At 54.9% G+C, this 17585-nt stretch overlaps 1 protein-coding gene and 1 long non-coding RNA gene across 10 annotated transcripts in view; one reads left to right on the top strand and one right to left on the bottom strand.

Annotated features, from left to right (window-relative positions):
* The window catches only part of ARSG (arylsulfatase G), a 44543-nt gene that overhangs the window by 2904 nt on the left and 24054 nt on the right, over positions 1-17585 (top strand). For 3 of the 9 annotated variants that reach the window (XM_085522974.1, XM_085522975.1, XM_085522978.1), the window contains exons 1-10: positions 3252-3589; positions 3757-3944; positions 4814-4861; positions 4935-5046; positions 5375-5512; positions 7923-8107; positions 8645-8725; positions 11459-11567; positions 14673-14793; positions 17229-17319. In XM_085522974.1, the coding sequence (XP_085379100.1) occupies positions 3396-3589; positions 3757-3944; positions 4814-4861; positions 4935-5046; positions 5375-5512; positions 7923-8107; positions 8645-8725; positions 11459-11567; positions 14673-14793; positions 17229-17319 (1267 nt within the window). In that variant the 5' untranslated portion in view covers positions 3252-3395. Of the gene's footprint in view, positions 1-2927; positions 3590-3756; positions 3945-4813; positions 4862-4934; positions 5047-5374; positions 5513-7922; positions 8108-8644; positions 8726-11458; positions 11568-14672; positions 14794-15754; positions 15903-16866; positions 17320-17585 lie in introns of those variants that run through there. The other 6 variants (XM_085522979.1, XM_085522976.1, XM_085522977.1 and 3 more) reach the window with 5 other exon arrangements.
* LOC146757337 (uncharacterized) lies at positions 9117-9748 on the bottom strand. Its single transcript, XR_014936836.1, has 3 exons — positions 9645-9748; positions 9402-9516; positions 9117-9286 (listed from the first exon to the last, which is right to left on the bottom strand). It is a non-coding gene; the product is annotated as an uncharacterized LOC146757337 (long non-coding RNA).

Raw genomic sequence — 17585 nt, 5'->3', positions numbered from 1 at the left:
GGGACTCTGCGGAATGCCATGAAAAGCAGAACCTGACCATGGGCACAATGAAGGAGGTGGCTGCTGAGAAGCAGCATTTCACCCTGCCCCGTGCTGCCCATGTGGGGCAGAGACATGGAGCTCAGTTATTTGGCTTGGGTCAGTCCAGCACCTCTTTGTGTGTGTAATGCTTTCCCTCAAAGACCAAACAGTGAGATGAGTGGGAAACATTCTCCGGTCTCAGGATCTGGCAGAAATCCTAGCAAGTCTACAGAAGTATGTTTTTGTCAGCGCTGCTTATTCTGTGAGGGGAGCTTGTATAAACTATTCCAGTCGGAAACCTTTTCCTGGAATGGAGTTCTGACAGCTCAGAACACTGTCAGGACAAGCGTTACCAGGAATGGGCTCAGCTCTCACTGCAGAGGCTGAATGGGGTGGTGAGAACTGCTCACACACAAAGCACTGCCTGCCTTTTGCTGCGCTCAAATGAGAAGATAGAGCACCTGTGTGTGGTAATGTGGAAACAAAACAAGCTTTCCCCTTAGCAGGATGTGTCACCGTCCATCCCAGAAGCTGGATGACCCCTTGCAAGCAGCAGAGCTGCGGTTTGGGTTTCTCCTGTCCCTCTGCATCCCCATGTGTGTGGGACCACAGGTGTCACTGGGCTCCACGAGCCTGAAAATGTGAAGGAATGTGAAAAATGTGAAAGTCATCGTGCTGGCCCCGAGACTGCAAACTTCTGGTTAATGTGTAATAAATACATGGCGGATCCTCCTGGCTGGAGCTCTATTGCTGGCAGCTGGGAGCTGATGGTGGCATCCCTGGGCACAGCCCCAGAGGTGCCTTTTCCTATTCTGCCTTTCCCAGCTGTGTCCTGCAGAAGCTGTGGGGCTTTTCTGAACTGGTTTGTCTGGTTCCACCTTTATCCCCCTCTGTTGTTTTTGAACCACGTTATCTAGCATGCAAAAGCACACTTTCACTTTGTTCCACAGCACCCATCTGACAGCCAGCTGAGCAGTGCTGGCACTGCAGCACCCTGAACCTCAGTGCAGGTTGGGGAATGGAAGAGGTTGGATTCCTGCAGGTAATGCTGGAGGTCGGACCCGCCGATGGGGAGGGTTTATCTGGCACAAGGCAGAGAAGCGCGTGCCGCGTCGTCACGTCCCACTTTTCCATTTGTCTTTCTTAACATCTTTTGGAAACGGCTTCTGAAATCGGAGCTCAGATTCCTTGTCTGACAGCAGCGCATGAGTTTTGGCCCGGATGACTTCCCCCCCCTCCCCCCCTGTAAATTAAGAGAGAATAGAATGTCCTTTGAAAACGCTTTTGATTGTTTTCCTTAGCTGTGTTACGCTGCTGTACCTCCCCAAAGCAAACAGGAGCCCCTGCCAAGTTCAGGGTGACTCCGCTATCTGGATGCTCTGAAGGCGTAGGTGTGCCGGCCGCCTGCTGTGACGTATCGCCCCTGCCAGGCAGTGTGCCAGGAGAGCCCTGCAGCTCTCATCTCAGCGAGCAGCTTCTGAGATGATGGAGTTTTTACATTTGCCCCCATTGCTTTTTCAGCAGAGGGTGCATGGGCTGCACTGGGCACCGAGGTGGGCACTGAGGTGCTGGTGATACTCCCCATCCATCCCCCTGCCCTGTCAGCATGCTGACAGCCCCAGCATGTCACTCCTGTCCCCAGCCCTTGTGGGCTAAAGCATCACACCGGTGTGGTTTCTCCTGCCATTTCTGGATGGGAACCCCTTCAGGTGGTCTCGCTCCAGTCCCTGTGGGGGTGGTGGTCCCTGGGAAGGGTTTTGTGCTTCACAACAAGGAACAAATCTTCCTAAATCCATTCAGTGTTGGTGGGGAGGAATTGCAGGCACAGCTCCATATCTCTCTTTTGTTTAGATAGTGCTTATAAAATCTTGCATAGGTTTCTGGATAGACACGTTCACCTGGGTCAGTAGGGGAAAGGAGAGCATTGGAGCTTTAACTTGGTCCTCCAGCTGGAGAGCTACAACAGGGCTGATGTCCTCCCCATGCCCAGGTGAATCGATGCTTTCAAGCCCCTTTCATCCCCAAAATCCCAGGGGCTTCTCAGAGAGATTGCAGGTGTTTTCAGGTTGTTCTGCAGCTGGGTGTGCAAAGCTGAGCTGTGGCTCAGAGTGCAGGATGGCCTCCTGACACTGCACCCATGGCTCGTCCTGCTGTGCTGCTTCACCCAGCACTCAGCTCATGGAGAGCCACAGGGAGCTTGTGAGTTAAAGCTCCAGGCAATGAATTATGAATCGAGTTCTGTCCCTAATCACCGCAGTGCTGTGATGAAAGCCCTGATTCTGCCCATCTGAGCTACAGCCCGAAGCTTTTAAGTCACGCACAGCGAAACCTGCAAATAAACTGTTCTGCCAGCTACAAAACTCTTGGCCTACAGATGGGGCTCATTGTATTCCCTCTCTTGCTTCCTTCTGTCACGTTGTCCTTGTTTGTTTGTGACCGTTCCCTCCCTCCTCTCCCTCGCACTTTATCTCTGTGCCTCTTGTCCTGCTTGGCCTCACGTCCCCATGTGCTCAGGACGCTGGGTTTCATAGCTGTCGGTTTTTGGGTTGTCTGCTCTTGCTGCCTCTTTGCCACTTGGAGGCAAATCCTGCCCTAAGCAGCCACCATCCCAGCTTACCAGTTTCAAGTGCTGCACTTCCTTCTCTAAGCCTAAAAATGTCAGGGCTTCATTGCATTTTTGGTTTGTCTGGATTACTGCATGCTTCCAGCAAGGAGCAGCCATCCCTGTGCACCAGGTAATGGGGCAGCAAGAAATGCAACATCAAAGGCAAAGCCTCAATGCTGGATGAACCATTCCCTGCAGGCTGTGACCACGGAGGGGCTGTTAGGATTAGTGTTAATTAGGGTTAGGATTAGGGTTAGGGAGCTTCTGCAGGTCCTGATGGCTGCTTATGTCTCTTGCACAGGAGTTCCCACCTGGATGAAGGCAGAGGATTCCTGATAGTTACCATTAAAGCTGCGGTGATTCTTCCCCACGTGGGACACTTCAGATAGCTGGGAACAAGGCCTGCTGCCAAACTTGTGCTTGAAACCCTACACAGGAAAAGCCATTTGTCAGACGTCACCCCAACAGGGGCTGCTGAATTCGAGTGCGCTTCTGGAGGAAAAAATAACAGTTTGGTTTTGTGTTTCATTAGATATTTACCAGGAAGGAAAGAAAGTTAAAAGCAGAGTGACAGTGACTTCAAAGAGGGTGTCTGAATTGTAAGAATAACACTTTTGCTGGTGCTGGTTTGAGGAGTAGCAGCTGTGCCTGCGTGTGAAGGATGGAGCAGGTGTTTCAGCCAGGTCAGTAGCTGAGGCCTTGGAGCAGTGCCTGGCACAAAGCCTGGCCCTGGAGGAGCATTTTGGAGTGAAATCACCCTGTTAGCACCATGATAACTCTAGCCCCACGCTCTGTGCTGCTGCTCACCATGCTGGTGGGTCTCTGTGCTCCCCCAGCAGCACAGGGGAAGCCAAACTTCATTGTCATCCTGGCAGACGATTTGGGCTGGGGGGACCTGGGGGCCAACTGGGCCGAGACGAAGGAGACCCCACATTTGGATGAGCTGGCTGCCGAAGGGACAAGGTAACAGTGCATCCCCATTCTGAGCATCCCTGGTACCTCTGTCCTGCTTCAGCTCCTTGTTCCTGGGGCTCAGAGGGCTGTGTGTGAGCCGGGAGGGATGGGGCAGCTTAACGCTGAGCACATTTTGCAAGCCAAGATAGAAGGTTTATTTTCTGTTCATTTTCCAGGTTCATGGATTTCCACTCGGCTGCCTCCACCTGCTCACCATCTCGTGCCTCTCTGCTCACGGGGCGCCTTGGTGTGCGCAATGGGGTGACCCACAACTTCGCCATCAGCTCTCTGGGCGGCCTCCCCCTCAATGAGACCACGCTGGCTGAGGTGCTGCGGGCAGCAGGGTACAGCACAGCAGCTATAGGTAATGCCCACTAGCCACGCCGTGGCTGAGATGAAGGTGCCCAAAAAGCAAGTTCCATGGGTAGGCAGGGCAAGTGCTGGCAGCTAAAGGATCAGGTAGGAGAGATTTTGCACTTTTCCTTCTCTTTTTTCGCAATCCCTTATTTTCATATTCATATTCTGACACAGCCTGATGTTTGGGCCTGCCCCAGGTTTCTTTGGAAGCTGAAGTTGCTTAACCCTACAATGGGAACGCTGAGTTTTCCTAAGAAAACATGAGTGTGCAGAGCAGTGCTGCCCTTGCACGCCCTGGGTGGGTGTGATGCTGAGTGTGATGCCGCAGGGGCTGGCAGTGCAGGTTGGGACACTCTGTGCTGCTGGGCAATGGTGCTGGGCACCCTCCTGTGCACACAGTGCAGTGTGAGCCATCTGAAAGTGCATCAGGCGGTTCTGAGTCCTCTGCACGTGGAGCTCCCTGTGATCATGTGTGTGTTGGGGTTGCATTGGCACAGAAGCCCTTGCTGTCTCTTCTCCCCATTAATTGTTGCTATTCCCCTCTGATATCGGTGTGTTTGGTGCAGCCTCAGGACACTGCAGATCAGAGGATGAATCCGGTTCTTTGGGATGGGTTGGGAAGTTGTCTCCTCTGAACACAAACACATGAAAGAGCCTTTTAAGGCTGGAGATGGTTGATTTGCACAGACATGAGATACCTTTGGCTTTTTTTTTTTTCCGGATTTCTGTAAAAAGAAATCCAGCCAGCACAAACAAGTGGCCTTTCTTGTTGCTAGATTAAAACCTCCTGTACCGTGTCTTGTGGGTTTTCACTGGTGACGGCAGCACCCACAGCTGAGTTCACCTCCCAAATGATTTTCTGTGTTTTCCATGCAGGCAAATGGCACCTGGGGCACCATGGCCACCACCACCCCATCTTCCGTGGTAAGGACATGGTGGAGCTGAGCTGAGTGCCCAGCATTCGCTTGGCCCCCACTGACACCCACTTTTCCTACAGGGTTCGACTATTACTTTGGGATCCCCTACAGCCATGACATGGGCTGCACAGACACCCCTGGCTACAACATGCCACCCTGCCCACCCTGCCCACAGCACGGCACAGCCACCAGGTACAGCTCTAGTGAAGACACACCACACACGGGGCAATTTGAGTGCTGGGGTTTGGGATTTGTAATCTGCAGTCCCATGAACTGCTCCCTGCTATGGTCTCCTCCCTCACATTCTTTGGAGATTGCATGGAGAGGTGAAGCATGGGGCCCTGGGGTGGTGTGGCTGGGCAGAGAGCAACCTTTACCACGGGGACATCAGCACTGTCCCTTTTCTGCCACCCTTGGCAGTGCCATTCTAAAATCTGGGTGAGCAGTGGGCTCTGTGCCCACTCTCAACCACTGCCGTCCTTGCTGCGGTGATGAGACATGCAGTGATTTCTTCCTGCAGCCCCACCAACAAGGACTGCTATACGGATGTGGCCCTTCCTCTCTTTGAGAACCTCACTATCATCCAGCAGCCCGTCAACCTCAGCAGCCTGGTGGAGCAGTATGTGGAGGCGGCAACACGCTTCATCCAGCAGGCAAGGTGAGGGCACCATGCACCAACCCCATCCCCATCCCTCTCCCCACACCAACTCATGGGGCTGGAAAGCACTTTCTGCTCCTCCTGGGGCAGCCAGAATTCACATGCCTAGAACACACAAGCTCAGCTGCACAGTGAGATCTGCGGAGATGGAGTCTCCAGGCTTTGTTTTCCAATGTTCTGGGTAAGGAAGGAGCTGCTCTGAGGTCCCACAGGGCTCCCATAGAAGTGTTTTGGCCTTCAGAGAATCACGTGCAAAGGGATTTATAAACATAAGTTTAACCACAGAGGTCACAGCCTTTCATCCAGGGGCATCTTCATGGCTGGATGTGCACCAGCATCCAGCCTAGCAGTGAAGGGAAGCACCATCATCCGTCCTCCTCTGTGCTGCTGTCATTGTGGCGGTGTCACCCAGAGGTGACAGGGGAAAGTTGCTGGGCAGCATCCTGGGTGTAACACCCAAATAAAGGCCTTGGGGTCACCACGCTTCATGGATGACTTTCCCCAGCAGTGCAGGGAAACACGGAGCCCCAGTTTTGCTGCTCCCCAAGGAGACAGCAGCCCCCAAGCTCTGCCGATGGGTTTGGTAATGCTAATCCCTATTATTCAGGGATTAGTAGCTGTGACTTTGCAAAACGCCTTTCTGCAGCTCTGTAAGAGGCCAACTGAGGGACAGAGCCCGCTGCCCGGCACAGCTCAGAGCTGCTTGTGCAGGGGGGCTTGGAAAAGGTCTGTGTGCTGTAGGGGGGTAAAGAAATGGGAGAGGCAGAGAGAAGACTACAAGGAAAGGGCTGTGTCAGGGCTCTGGAGAAGTCTGGGCACTGTCTTGGGGTTATCTGCGTTTACAGAGAACAGGATTAAACAGGTGCCTGCCTTTCCTCTCCTTTGATGGTTTATTTCAGTTTTCCTCTGCCTGACTCACTCATTATGGGGCAACGAAAAGAACACAGGATTTGTCATCTCGGTGTTTTTTTAACCAGTCGTGTCAAGGTTGAGCAATTCAGTGAGATTTTGCTCTGGCCAGGACGCTCAGAGCACAACAAACACAGGAGCAAAAGCCAAGGACATCAAGTCTTAAGTTATTGATTAAATGTTTGCTCAGTATTCAGGAGAGGGGCTGAGCTATGAAATGTAGATGCAAAAGGCGAGCAGGGTTCTCAGTTGGGTGCCAGGATAACGATCCCTGCACGCTGTTTTCTACCCATCTGAGAGTTCCCCTTGGGTTGCATGGGACAAACTCATGCTGGGGCTCTGGGCGTGAGCCAGAGCGATACGGACAGAATGAGAAAACAGGCCTGCCCCATGAGAGCTGTAATCACAGGCTACGCTGGAGCACTGCTGCTGATAACAAGTCAAGGGGATGCTAAGCATTTTTTGCACGGTGGAGGAGGTTTCTGCATGAAGCCAGGTGGTTCCTTGCAGGGCAGGGCTCAGGCAGGTTGCGGGTTATCAGTGGGAGCTGAACCATGCTCCCCTGTTACAGGGGTGTCAGAAATGCAATGGTGCCATGCAGAAAGAGGCAGTGCTTTGCAGCTCCAGTTGTAGAAATATGCAGCCAGCCCCCCCTGTTTTCTAAATCCTGGTAGTTTGCAGGGTGCTGAAAGGGCTCAAATAGATGCAGAGCTCCAACTCTGCTCTGTAATGGGATGGCTACTGTGTGAGATATCTTACTCTGAGGTAAATGATGCACAAGGGGCAAAGGAAGGAATTGCAGTTCAGTGGGAGCCCGGCAGCCCCCAGCTCTCTCCGGCCGCAGTGGGGCTGTGGGGCACCCACACCAGAACATCCCAGGGATCCGGCCCCTCCCCACCATCCCACCCTTCCCTTCCGAGCTCCCTGAGGAAGAGCAGCCACACTGGAGGAGATAAATATAGCCATAAACAAGAAAACAGGACGTGTCCTCTGGTGATTTAAAAGCAAACAGCCGCCCTGCTGCCTCCCCTCTTGTATAAGGGGAGGAAGGGGAGCATCGATGTGGGGCGTTCTGCCCATGGCCGATGTGCTGTAGGACGTGGGAGATGGAGGAAGGGATGAGCTTGTCCCAAATGAGGACGGTCAGCACCCGGGGGAGAGGAAGCAGCACTGGGGAGGTTTCAGTGGGGAAAGAGTGACTCATGAAGTGAAGATGTGCTGTCCTGTTCCTTCCTCCCAGCATGGTGCTGGGGCAGGTGCTGCACACCCAGTGCTGCCCAAGCAGTGCTCTGGGAAAGTGTCTGCTTTGCTGGGGGCAGGCGGCCTCTGCTTTCATTCCCCACTGTGGTTCTTTGAGTTTTGGGTGGCATGGTTTTCCTCCATGAGCTATAGCAAGTTTGCAGCTCCTACAAGGGAGGGCCACCACATCACGTCCCCTGCTCAGCTGCGACCCCCTGCACCTCACCCTGACCTCACTAAACTCTCTCCTTTTTACTTTCAGGAGCAGCAGCCGTCCCTTCTTCCTCTATCTGGCACTGGCCCACATGCACGTGCCACTGCAGATCACCCCACCATCAGACAGGGGCATCTATGGGGCTGCCCTGCGTGAGATGGATGCCCTGGTGGGACGTATCAAGCTCCTGGCTGACAGCTGTGGGAAGGGCAGCACGCTGCTGTGGTTCACAGGTAAAACACTGCAACCAGCTGTGGTGGTGGTGGGTGATGGCTGTGTACCAGCCCCAGTGGCACAAGGAAATGGGACCGGTGTTTTTCCACAGTCCTTGATGTGCTGTGACAAGGAGACCAGTTGGACACAGACTGTCACTGTGAGGATGTGGCCCCTGTGCTGGCCCTATGGGCAGCAGCTCAGCTAGAGCCCATCCTGCCACCCCCCTCCTGGGCACGGCCTGCCTAATTGAACCTCAAATTCACACTCATTAAGAAGCCCAAATCCACTGGCGCTGAGCAGCCTCCCTAATGAGGACTCTTTGCTCTTGGCACAGGAACTGCTCTGCTGCTCATTAGTGCCCAGAGCTGGTGACAGCCGCTTCTGTGCCCCGGCTTTGCTCCAGCCTCTTACCTGGGACCCCCAGAAGTGGGCCTCATCCCTCGGAAACAAACCAGGGGGTGGGGGGGGGGTTGTGGGGGCTGCTTGTCCTCAGCCACCCTGCAGAGCGGAGGTGCCCCTGCTGCTGCTCACGGGGACGTTTCTGTCTCTTGCAGGTGACAACGGCCCTTGGATGCAGAAGTGTGAGCTGGCGGGACGCCTGGGGCCACTGCTGGGGGCCTGGCAGAGGGCACGAGGTGACCTTAAGGGGCTGGGGGGGCTGCAGGGGGAGGTACACAGAGCTGATGCCAGACAGCCCTGCTCTGCCTGCAGGCGGAAAGCTAGGGAACGCTTCTCTCTCCTCAGCCTTTCCAGCAGCTTCTTGTATTTCCAAACAGACGTGGTGATGCATCTGTTTCTCAGTTTTCCCCTAAAACTACAACCAGGTCAGACTGGAGCCCCCAGGTCCCTGTTACCCCAAACTTTTGGCAAGCTGATGGTCAGTGGCTGCTGCTTTCATCCCTGGGGTGCTTCAGTTCCTGGGATCTGCAGGTGATGGAGCATTGGGTTCCTGCCCTTCATCCACTCAGGTCTCAGTGTCCCTGCACCCCTCCTGGCTCCCTGAAGCCCAGCCTAGCAAGAGTTGTATTTTCTTTCTAACTCTTTTTGTTTTTTTTTTTTTCTTCTTGTTTTGTTTTTATTATTATTATTATTTCCTCCTTTTCCGGCCAAGCCATCTGGTTGGTGGGTTTCTTACAGCCGGGGCGGCCAGAAGCATGCATGAGTCAGGCATTTCCCACTTCTGCTTGTATTACGCACTGTAAATGTGTGGCGGGTTATGTTTCCCCGTTCGCTCGGGGTCAGTGCGGGAGGGGAGCAGCGGGGGGGACACGAAGGCAGCTCTGCTTTCCTCATCTGCTTCCTGACACCTACCCGGGGGAGGAAGCTGCTGCTGGTGCTGTGTGAGCACAGCCATGAGGCTGGCAGCCGCTGGCTCCCCCCTCTCCCTTTTCCGGTTCCCAGGGTCCTTCCTTTGGGTTCTTCAGCCCTGGGAAGAAATCGTAACCTTCATTTTCTTAGTAAACAAGCCCTGCCGACGACCTGGGTTTCTCTTGAGCAACCAATGGTCACAAGCCGGAGCATATGGTACAGGCAGTGCGGCGTTCGGGAACAAACCTACAAAAACACGGCCCCTTTCCAGCATCTCGCTGCCCACATGCAGCCCTGCCAAAACAACACTGCCCTGGGGAGTGCAGGACGCTGGAGGAGGGTGGGCTGCCGGCTGCAAGAGCTGCCCACAGCCACCAGCTGGTGGTCAGATGGCCTCCTCCTGAGCATCTCCCCCTCCCCAGGCCAGGAAAGACATAGAGGAAGGGGAAGAACTGTTGCTCAGGGTTATATACATTTCGCACAGCTTGGCGTTTCCTTTTAGGGTCCAACCCAAATTCCAGGAATGTTTTCCACTCTCTTCGGTGCAGTTGGCCGTTGCACGCAGAGCTCAGCAAACACAAGTGCTGGACCCCCCAGCTCCAAATTGAGAGCAGAGCTTCCCTTCCCACCCCAAAAGCCCCCCACCCACCCAGAAAACCCAACCCCATCCCTTGTTCCCAAGTGCTCAGGAAGGGATACACATGTGTGGGGATGCGGGTATGTTCAGAGCCAGGTTTGGAGGGCTGCAGACCCTCTGAGGAGTGGGGACGCAGTGATTTTTGTCCCTGCATGGGAATGCTCAGCTCTGTGTCCCTGGAAAGTGGCCTCATGTTGTTGCATTATCCCTGCTCTGGAGAAAAATCCCTGCTTGGGTCTGGGGTGTCACAGCCCCGTTCAGTGCTGAATGGGGGAACCTGAACTCATGCAGTGCAGGCTCCCAGCCTGCTCCACAGCTGTACCAGGCAGACTGCAGGGAAGCAGGGGTGCAGTGTCTGTCCCAAGGCTGTTCTGGCTGTGGACTGATGGACAGACAGACAGCCTTGCTGCCCTGCTCCTGCTGCCCTCGAGCTGCTCGTTGTGCATCAAATCCCTTGAAATGCAGGTGCAAAACTGCGAGGGTTATTTAATGCTTGTTGTAATTGATATCATTTCCTATGGGAGCTGAACATGCAGGAGGTGCTATGCATCCCATAACGCCGTGCCTGGCTGTGGGGTCCCGCAGCAGGAACATCCCCAGGCTGCTGCCTCTGCCAAAGGAAATGTCTGTGGGCACGCACCGTTGCCATGTGCACACTGAAAGCCAGGCAGACAAAGGGCAGCGGCCACTTGGGAGCTCTGTGCATCGAATGGGGCTGGGATGTTCCCTTCACCCCATGCCCAACCCCTTCCCCATGGCTGCTCGGGGCCCTTGGTGCTGCAGCAGAGGCAGCAGCTCCCTGACACCCACCAGGAACCCCATTATGCTGCTCAGCACCTTGTTTTATTGCTCAGCACCCCCCACTTCCATCTTCAACCCCCTGCTGTGGTGCTCAGCCCTCAGTTGCACAGGGCCTTGTGGCTCTCCCACTGCTGTGCTTCCCAGACTTAGTGCCAAAGAAACAAGGAAAAGGGTTAACTGGTCAGCAGGTGGGATTGCTGCAGGGTCAGCAGCGGGGATGTATTTTCAATGAGGCTGGGGACCATCAATGTGCTGTCAGGTTCTGCACCTTGTGCACACACACATGGGCATGGCTGGGAGCCCCTGGAACAAATCCCTGCGTTCTCTACCTGCCCCAAGGCGTGAAGGTGAATGGAAGTATTCAGTTCCATTCCTCATCACTCACTGCTGGAGTAGATGTGAAAGCAAAGGCAATGCCAAAGCTGAGCTCCCTGTTTCTTGTAATAACTCCTTCAGCTCTTCTCCCTCCCCTGAGCCAGCTCCAACCACTGCCACCTTCCTGCCTTTGGGTGCTCTGTGCCCCAGGTCACTCCTGTTCCTGGGGCAGCTCTGCAGTCAGAGGGTCCCCACTGCTTCCCAGCTCTTATACAGGGGATGCTGAGTGCTCTGTTCTCTCTTGCAGGAGGCAGCCCTGCCAAGCAGACCACCTGGGAAGGAGGGCACCGGGTGCCGGCACTGGCGTATTGGCCTGGCCACATCCCTGCCAAGCGGAGCAGCCACACCATACTAAGGTAGGGATGGTTTGGGGAATGGGGTGGGCTGTGCCTGTGCCACAGCTTCATGCCTGGATCTGCAAGGTCACGCTGCCACACATGCTGACAGCTCCAGAACCATGTGGTTACCTGGGTCCTGGCAGCACTGGGGCCCTGGTTGGGCATTGCCCGGGTTGTTTATGACACCGCACTTTTGTCCTCTCCCCAAAGACTTTAATGCTTCAGCAAATAGGAGCTGAAAGGTCTTTTTGTGTGGCTGGCGGATCCGCGTTAGCAGCTGCAGGGCTCCGTGCGTCTCTTCCCCGCGGTGGCTGAGTGCCTCCCGATAATTAAAAGATGACGAGGTTCTCTCTCTCCACCGAGAAGCAGGCTTAGGCTTTGTGGTTTGCAAACGGCTTAATGTGAAGGAGGGTGCGGTTGTGGGAAAGGCCATCCGGAGGGACAGCGCTGGCAGTCAGAGCAGCCCCACTGCAAGGGAGTCCTGGGCTGCTCCTGTACATGGGTGAGAGCAGAGGGGATGGGACATAGTGGGGATGGTGGCACTGCAGGGTCTGGCACAGAGCGGTATGGCAGCAATGCTGCAGCTCTCCTTGCAGCTAACCTTGCAGTTCTTGCAGCACTTGCATCCCTCCTCGCAGCAAACAGCTCTGGGATTTCTGTAAGGCTGATGGTTCAGGCATTCACTGGAGTTCTGATGCTCGGTAATTGATGAGTGCAGTACCAAGCACCCCCTGCAAATCCCTCCCTGCATGGGGAACCCCAGCCTTCGTTCCCCTGCACGGAGCAGCCCCAGGGGACCTGGTTATCTCCCAGCCCTTATCTCCTGCATTTCCCAGATCCAGTCTAGCAGGTTGGGCGGCTGTAAATGCAGACGGCTGCCAGCAGCAGGCTGTGCTGCACACACTGCCTGCTCACCCAGGGGCTCCACCATTCCCATGGGGTTTCCTCAGCTCTTTATCATTATAACTTTGTAGTCTTCTGAAGACAAAGCTGCGACACTGGGCCCGATTATACCCACACATTGGCTACAGGGCTGTGCAGTTCCAGCCATGTGTTGTCACCGTGCTTGTTGGCCACAGTCACCTCTGTGCTGATGTCCCTCCACTGAGCCCCATTGCACCTCGGGGCTCCTCCAGGACTCACAGCCCATCCCGCTTTTCACCACTGCTGACCCAGCTGCACAGCTCTGCTTATTCAGAAATGCCTACAGGGGAGCCTGCCTCCGCCGTGGAAATACAAAGCCAACAGCCCAGGGAGGTTTTATAAAGTTCAGGCGTGTGACACAAACCAACCCAGGGCAGGGAGCTGCCAGCTGTGGGCTGGGGTTGTGCTGGCACATGGCCTGACCCAGCTGTGCAGCTGGAGCTTTGCAGCACGGTGGGTGTCACTGTGATGGGACACGGGGCTTCTGGAAACATCAGCGGGGGTCCCACCCTAAAATGCTTCAGAATTGAGCAGGTTGGTTCATCCTGTCCTGGACAGAGGTTGGGAGACTTCTGCTAAGCAGCACATAGGGCTGGGCAAGGGCAGGTGTTACCTGTGTCCTCCTGCCCCAGGGTTAGGAAATGCTGGCAGCGGTTACAGCCTGACTTGGGAGAGAGCTCCCCACACCCTCCCTCCTTCTGCCCAGGGCTGTGTGGCATCACCTCTCCTCGTTACCTCCCTGCCAGGTGAAAGGGGGTGAGTGTGGCCGGCGGCTGGGGAGGCAGCACATGGAGCTGCATGGACTTGCACCCGCACACCGCGCCCTGCACAAAGCTGCCTCGTCAGCTCTTCTTAATTATAACTAATGGTGGGAGCCTCCTGCCATGCCCTGCACCCTGCAGGGCACTGAGGAAGTGGGTCAGTGGAGTGGCCAAGGAGTGAGCAGAGCACAGAGCCTGGAGCTGGGAGGGACAGGGCTGCTGCTGTGAGTGTTGAGCTCAAGCTGGGGATTTGGGTCCGTACCCATGGAGCCCTTGCTAAGAGCTGAAAAATGCCTCCTTTCATCCCAGTGTGTTGCTTGCACCTGTCTGACACTGCCCCAGTTCTTCGTGCTTTGCCCTTTTTGCAAGCTGTAATGGTTTCCAGTGGAGTCCAGCTGCTGATTTAGGGTAACTGCATATGGGATGGGTGCAGACACATCATAGTGCTGGGGTTGCACCCAGTGGGTGCTGAGCACTGCAGCAGCGATGTGGGGCGGCCCCGTGCAGAGCTCAGTGTGATCCTGCAGGGATCCAGCTCTGCACAGTGGGGAGCCGAGGTTTTTAGTGCCTCCTGGCTGCTCCATCCGTCTCCACGAGAGCTGCATAGCTGGGGCTGCCTTTCAGCTCTCCTCAGCATTGTTTGTTCTTATTTGTCCTCTCCGTCTCTTAGCAGCTAAATTAAAACTCATTGAATGGGAGAAACAGGGGCCCTAAAGTCCTGGGCTGTTTGCTCTCTCTGCTCACGCAACAGCCTGTGTGCACCGGGCGAGGGGCCCTGCTCCTACAGAGTGAATGCTGCTGTGCCCCGGGGTGCTCAGCTGGGACCCAGAGCTCTTGGTAGGGTGTAGGGTGCATGGTGCAGGGTGCAAGCATCACCCCAGCCAGGCCAACTGCCCAGGGAATGCAGTGCTGCTATGTGTCCTTGTGTCACTCGCCCATGAGGGAGGTGAGCCTTGCAGCAGGACTTGCCTTCGCTGGACTTGCTTGCCCTCTATGTCAGCACGGCAGCAATAGGGCACCAGGTCACCCGTGCAACCAAGACCCAGCCCTGAGAGATCTTTTGTGGCGGAGGCCCCTGAAAAGAGAGGATTATGGTGGAAATGCTGACAGGCATTTTGGTATAAGTGCACAAAATAGCACCGCTCTCATTTTCCATTCTGGCTGCTATGGCTCGTGCTGCGCGAGGCAAAAGCGAGACCACATTTTCCTGGGGCTGCGGGATCTGCTGGGATTGGCGTAAAAAGTCCCTGTGTGAGCAATTTCTGTGCAGGGTGACCCGGTGCCTTCTCTGTGTTCCCTGGGGGGGACGATGTGGTGGGGGCTGCACCCTGCTCTGCTATAGGGCAGCAGCCAGGGTTCCTCAAGCAAGGGGTGGAGGGGTGCAGGTGGGGCTGGGAGCTTTGCTCTGTGCTCTGATGGAACCTGCTTCTTTCCCCAGCACCCTGGATGTTTTCCCCACGCTGGTGGCCCTGGCTGGAGCCAAACTTCCCCCAAACAGGCGATTTGATGGAATGGACGTGTCCCCAGTTCTCTTCGGGCTGTCAGACGTGGGACACAAGGTAAGGAGAGCCCCTAACTGGGGACGTCCCCGAATCTAAACGGGGGCTGTAAGAAGGAAGGGGACAGAATCTTTAGCAGAGTCTGCTGTGATAGGACAAGGGGAAGTGGTTTCAAACTGGAGCATCGTCCCTCCTGTGGCCCCACGGGTGCAGCACAGTGCTGCTCTTTCCAGGTCATGAGAGGTGCACAGGCATGGGAAACAAAAGATCCCCGGGGCTCAGACCTCCTTCTATCTACTTTATTGATCTTGACAGATAGCGATGTAATTAAGCGCTTCTTCTCTGAGCTCCTTGGCTCAGAAACGTGCCCGTTATTGATGTGTGAGTGGGGCAGGCAGCCCCATGCCCTGCAGCTCTCTGCCCCTGCAACAATAGGAGCTGCTGACAGCTCCTTCAGGCACCAGAAACACAGCTACCAGAACGAGAAGTATGGCAATGTATTTTTCTCAGAATTTTACAAGTTCTTCACTGAACTGAGTAAAAAGAAGTTTGGCTTTAAAGCAGCCCCGCAGATAGAGCCTGGTTTTGCTTTTCAACTCGGCTCTCCTGTGAACACCACGAGCCTGCTCCCAGCAGGAATCTTGGATCTGCTAGCTGCGTCCATCAGGGTTTTGGTATTTAGTTCGTATTTATGGAACCATCTACTGAACCATGAGATAAACCGTGGGAGCGGATGGGATGCAGCTCAGGGATTAACCCTCTTCTTGCAGAAGCACAGCAGTGTGGGGCTGCCCTCACCAGCCCCCAAAGTGGGGCTGAGCCCCCAGCTGCTGCTGCCCTGCTGCTCTCAGGGTGTTGTGCTGCTCTGTCCCATGAAGGTTTGTCCATGCAGACAAGCAGCCTTCAGCACACTGAGCATCGCCCCATGCTCCGCTCATCCGCGCTCATCCCCTCCCAGCTCAGCAGTGGGAGCGCGCGGTGCTTTCATCTCTTAATGGCAAAACCACCTTTGATGTCGCAGGGTTTTCCTTGACACAAATCCTCCCGAAGCAGTTCCTCTTCTCACCCGGCCGCTGGATCCACTCACGCCTCTGACAGCTGCTTTCCCACTCAGGCGGGTGGGGGCTGAGCTCACAGTGCGGCCGTAACCTTGCTCATGTCCCAACCCGGCTCGGCGCCGGCACAACCTGTGACGGAGCTGGGCAGCTGCCAAGGCCCTGTTTTGAGCAAAGGCTATTTACAGTAAAAATAAACACATCACACGAAATGTATCAAGGGTACGAGTGTCAAACAAATACGCTCTTTCCATCAGCGTAATGTCAGGGCTGTGCTCCTCCTCCCCACGCACAGCTCGCTTGTGAAAACAGCCCGGAGCTCTACATGCGGATGGAGAGGTTTTTCTTTCTTCTTCCTATTTCTTCCTTTTTGCTGTTGTTTTTAATAACGAAGTCACCGGTTGCAAACCTGGGAAGGTTTCCTGAAAGGGCTCAGCTGAAGCAAACTCTATCTGTGTGCACTCAGTCCTCATAGGTTTTCTTAGCACAGGGGCTCCAGGAGGCAGCTCACAACCTTGCTTGTGCTTTGCAGCCAGACGGCACCGCGCAGCCCCTGCTGCTCATTAAAGGGGACAAGCAAAGCTGAGCTCTAAGGCTGGAAGCAGACAGACAGGTTCAGTTCTTGCTAGTTTGGCTTCAAGCACCCTAAAATAATTGCTGATTTCTGCTTTGGAGCCACTTGCTTCTTCCAGAGGGGTGCCAACATGAGCGGATGGCAGCATGGATTTCCTCCTTGCAGCACTTACACCTCCGCAGCTCAGATTCTCTTCATTTTTTTTCCCCATAAAATACCGTTCTAAAACTAAGTTTCGGATGCTGTTTTTGCGCCCCTTGCCCTACAACTGAGAGCAACAGAGGAAACTGAGAGACATGGGAAGTTCCCCCTGAACTGTGGCCTTGCTGGGGGTGCCGGGCAGAGCAATCAGTGCCGCCGGACACCTGCTAGGTCATTACAGCACTGATCAGCTGTGAACACTGTTACTAAACTTGGCACCGCAGCTGCCTACAACTTCGGCAGATGTTTCTAATTTTTAGCACAGTGGAAATTTCTTGAATCACTTTTAAATTCAATTCCCAGGGAGGAAACCTCTGGTGACTCATCACTCAGCGAAGCCATTGGCTCTGCAGCAGATCCGATCAGAGGGACGGCGCTCACCGCACCGTCCAGCTCACTTGTCTCCTCGCTGCCCCGTGCCAAGGCATCAAGTGTCCTAAATACCAAAGAGCAGAGACTCGACCCACCCCTCCCTCCTTCCCTTCCTCCTCACACCCCGACTCCCTTTGTGGGCACAGCAGGCACAACTTGGGTTGTTGCTGCAGCTCCTGGGCTGAGCGGTGCCTCTGAATGTGTGTGTTTATTGGGAAGGTGGTGCCATGTCAGGAGATCTTGGGACACAGCAGGTTTTCTCTGCAGTGGGCTGTGTTGTGTTCTTCCTTCAGATGCTGCTTCACCCCAACAGCGGGGCAGCGGGGAAGGATGGGGCGGTGGAGGCGCTGCGGCTGGCTCAGTACAAGGCGTTCTACACCACAGGTAGGGCAGCTGCTTTACAGAGCCTAAAGTCAGGACTACAGCTTCTGGAATTCTCTATTCCCTGCAGGGATGGGTGAAAACCAAATCAGATTAACACCAACGTAGAGCAAACCCAGCAAGGAGCAGGTCATAGTGCTGGTGCTTCAGAAACACTCAGCCTAGCAAAGGGCTCCCAAAGCCACTGTGGTGGCAAAGGGGCATCATGGAGGGGATACCTGGGTAGGGGTGAGCAGCCTGGCACTGCACTGTGTTTCTCTTTTCCTCCC

Source organism: Coturnix japonica, chromosome 23 (assembly GCF_054131305.1).
Source record: "Coturnix japonica strain WE chromosome 23, WE-NBRP24, whole genome shotgun sequence".
Taxonomy (NCBI): domain Eukaryota; kingdom Metazoa; phylum Chordata; class Aves; order Galliformes; family Phasianidae; genus Coturnix; species Coturnix japonica.
The sequence above is the reverse complement of the archived record's forward strand: the minus strand, read 5'-3'. Positions and strand labels throughout refer to the sequence as shown.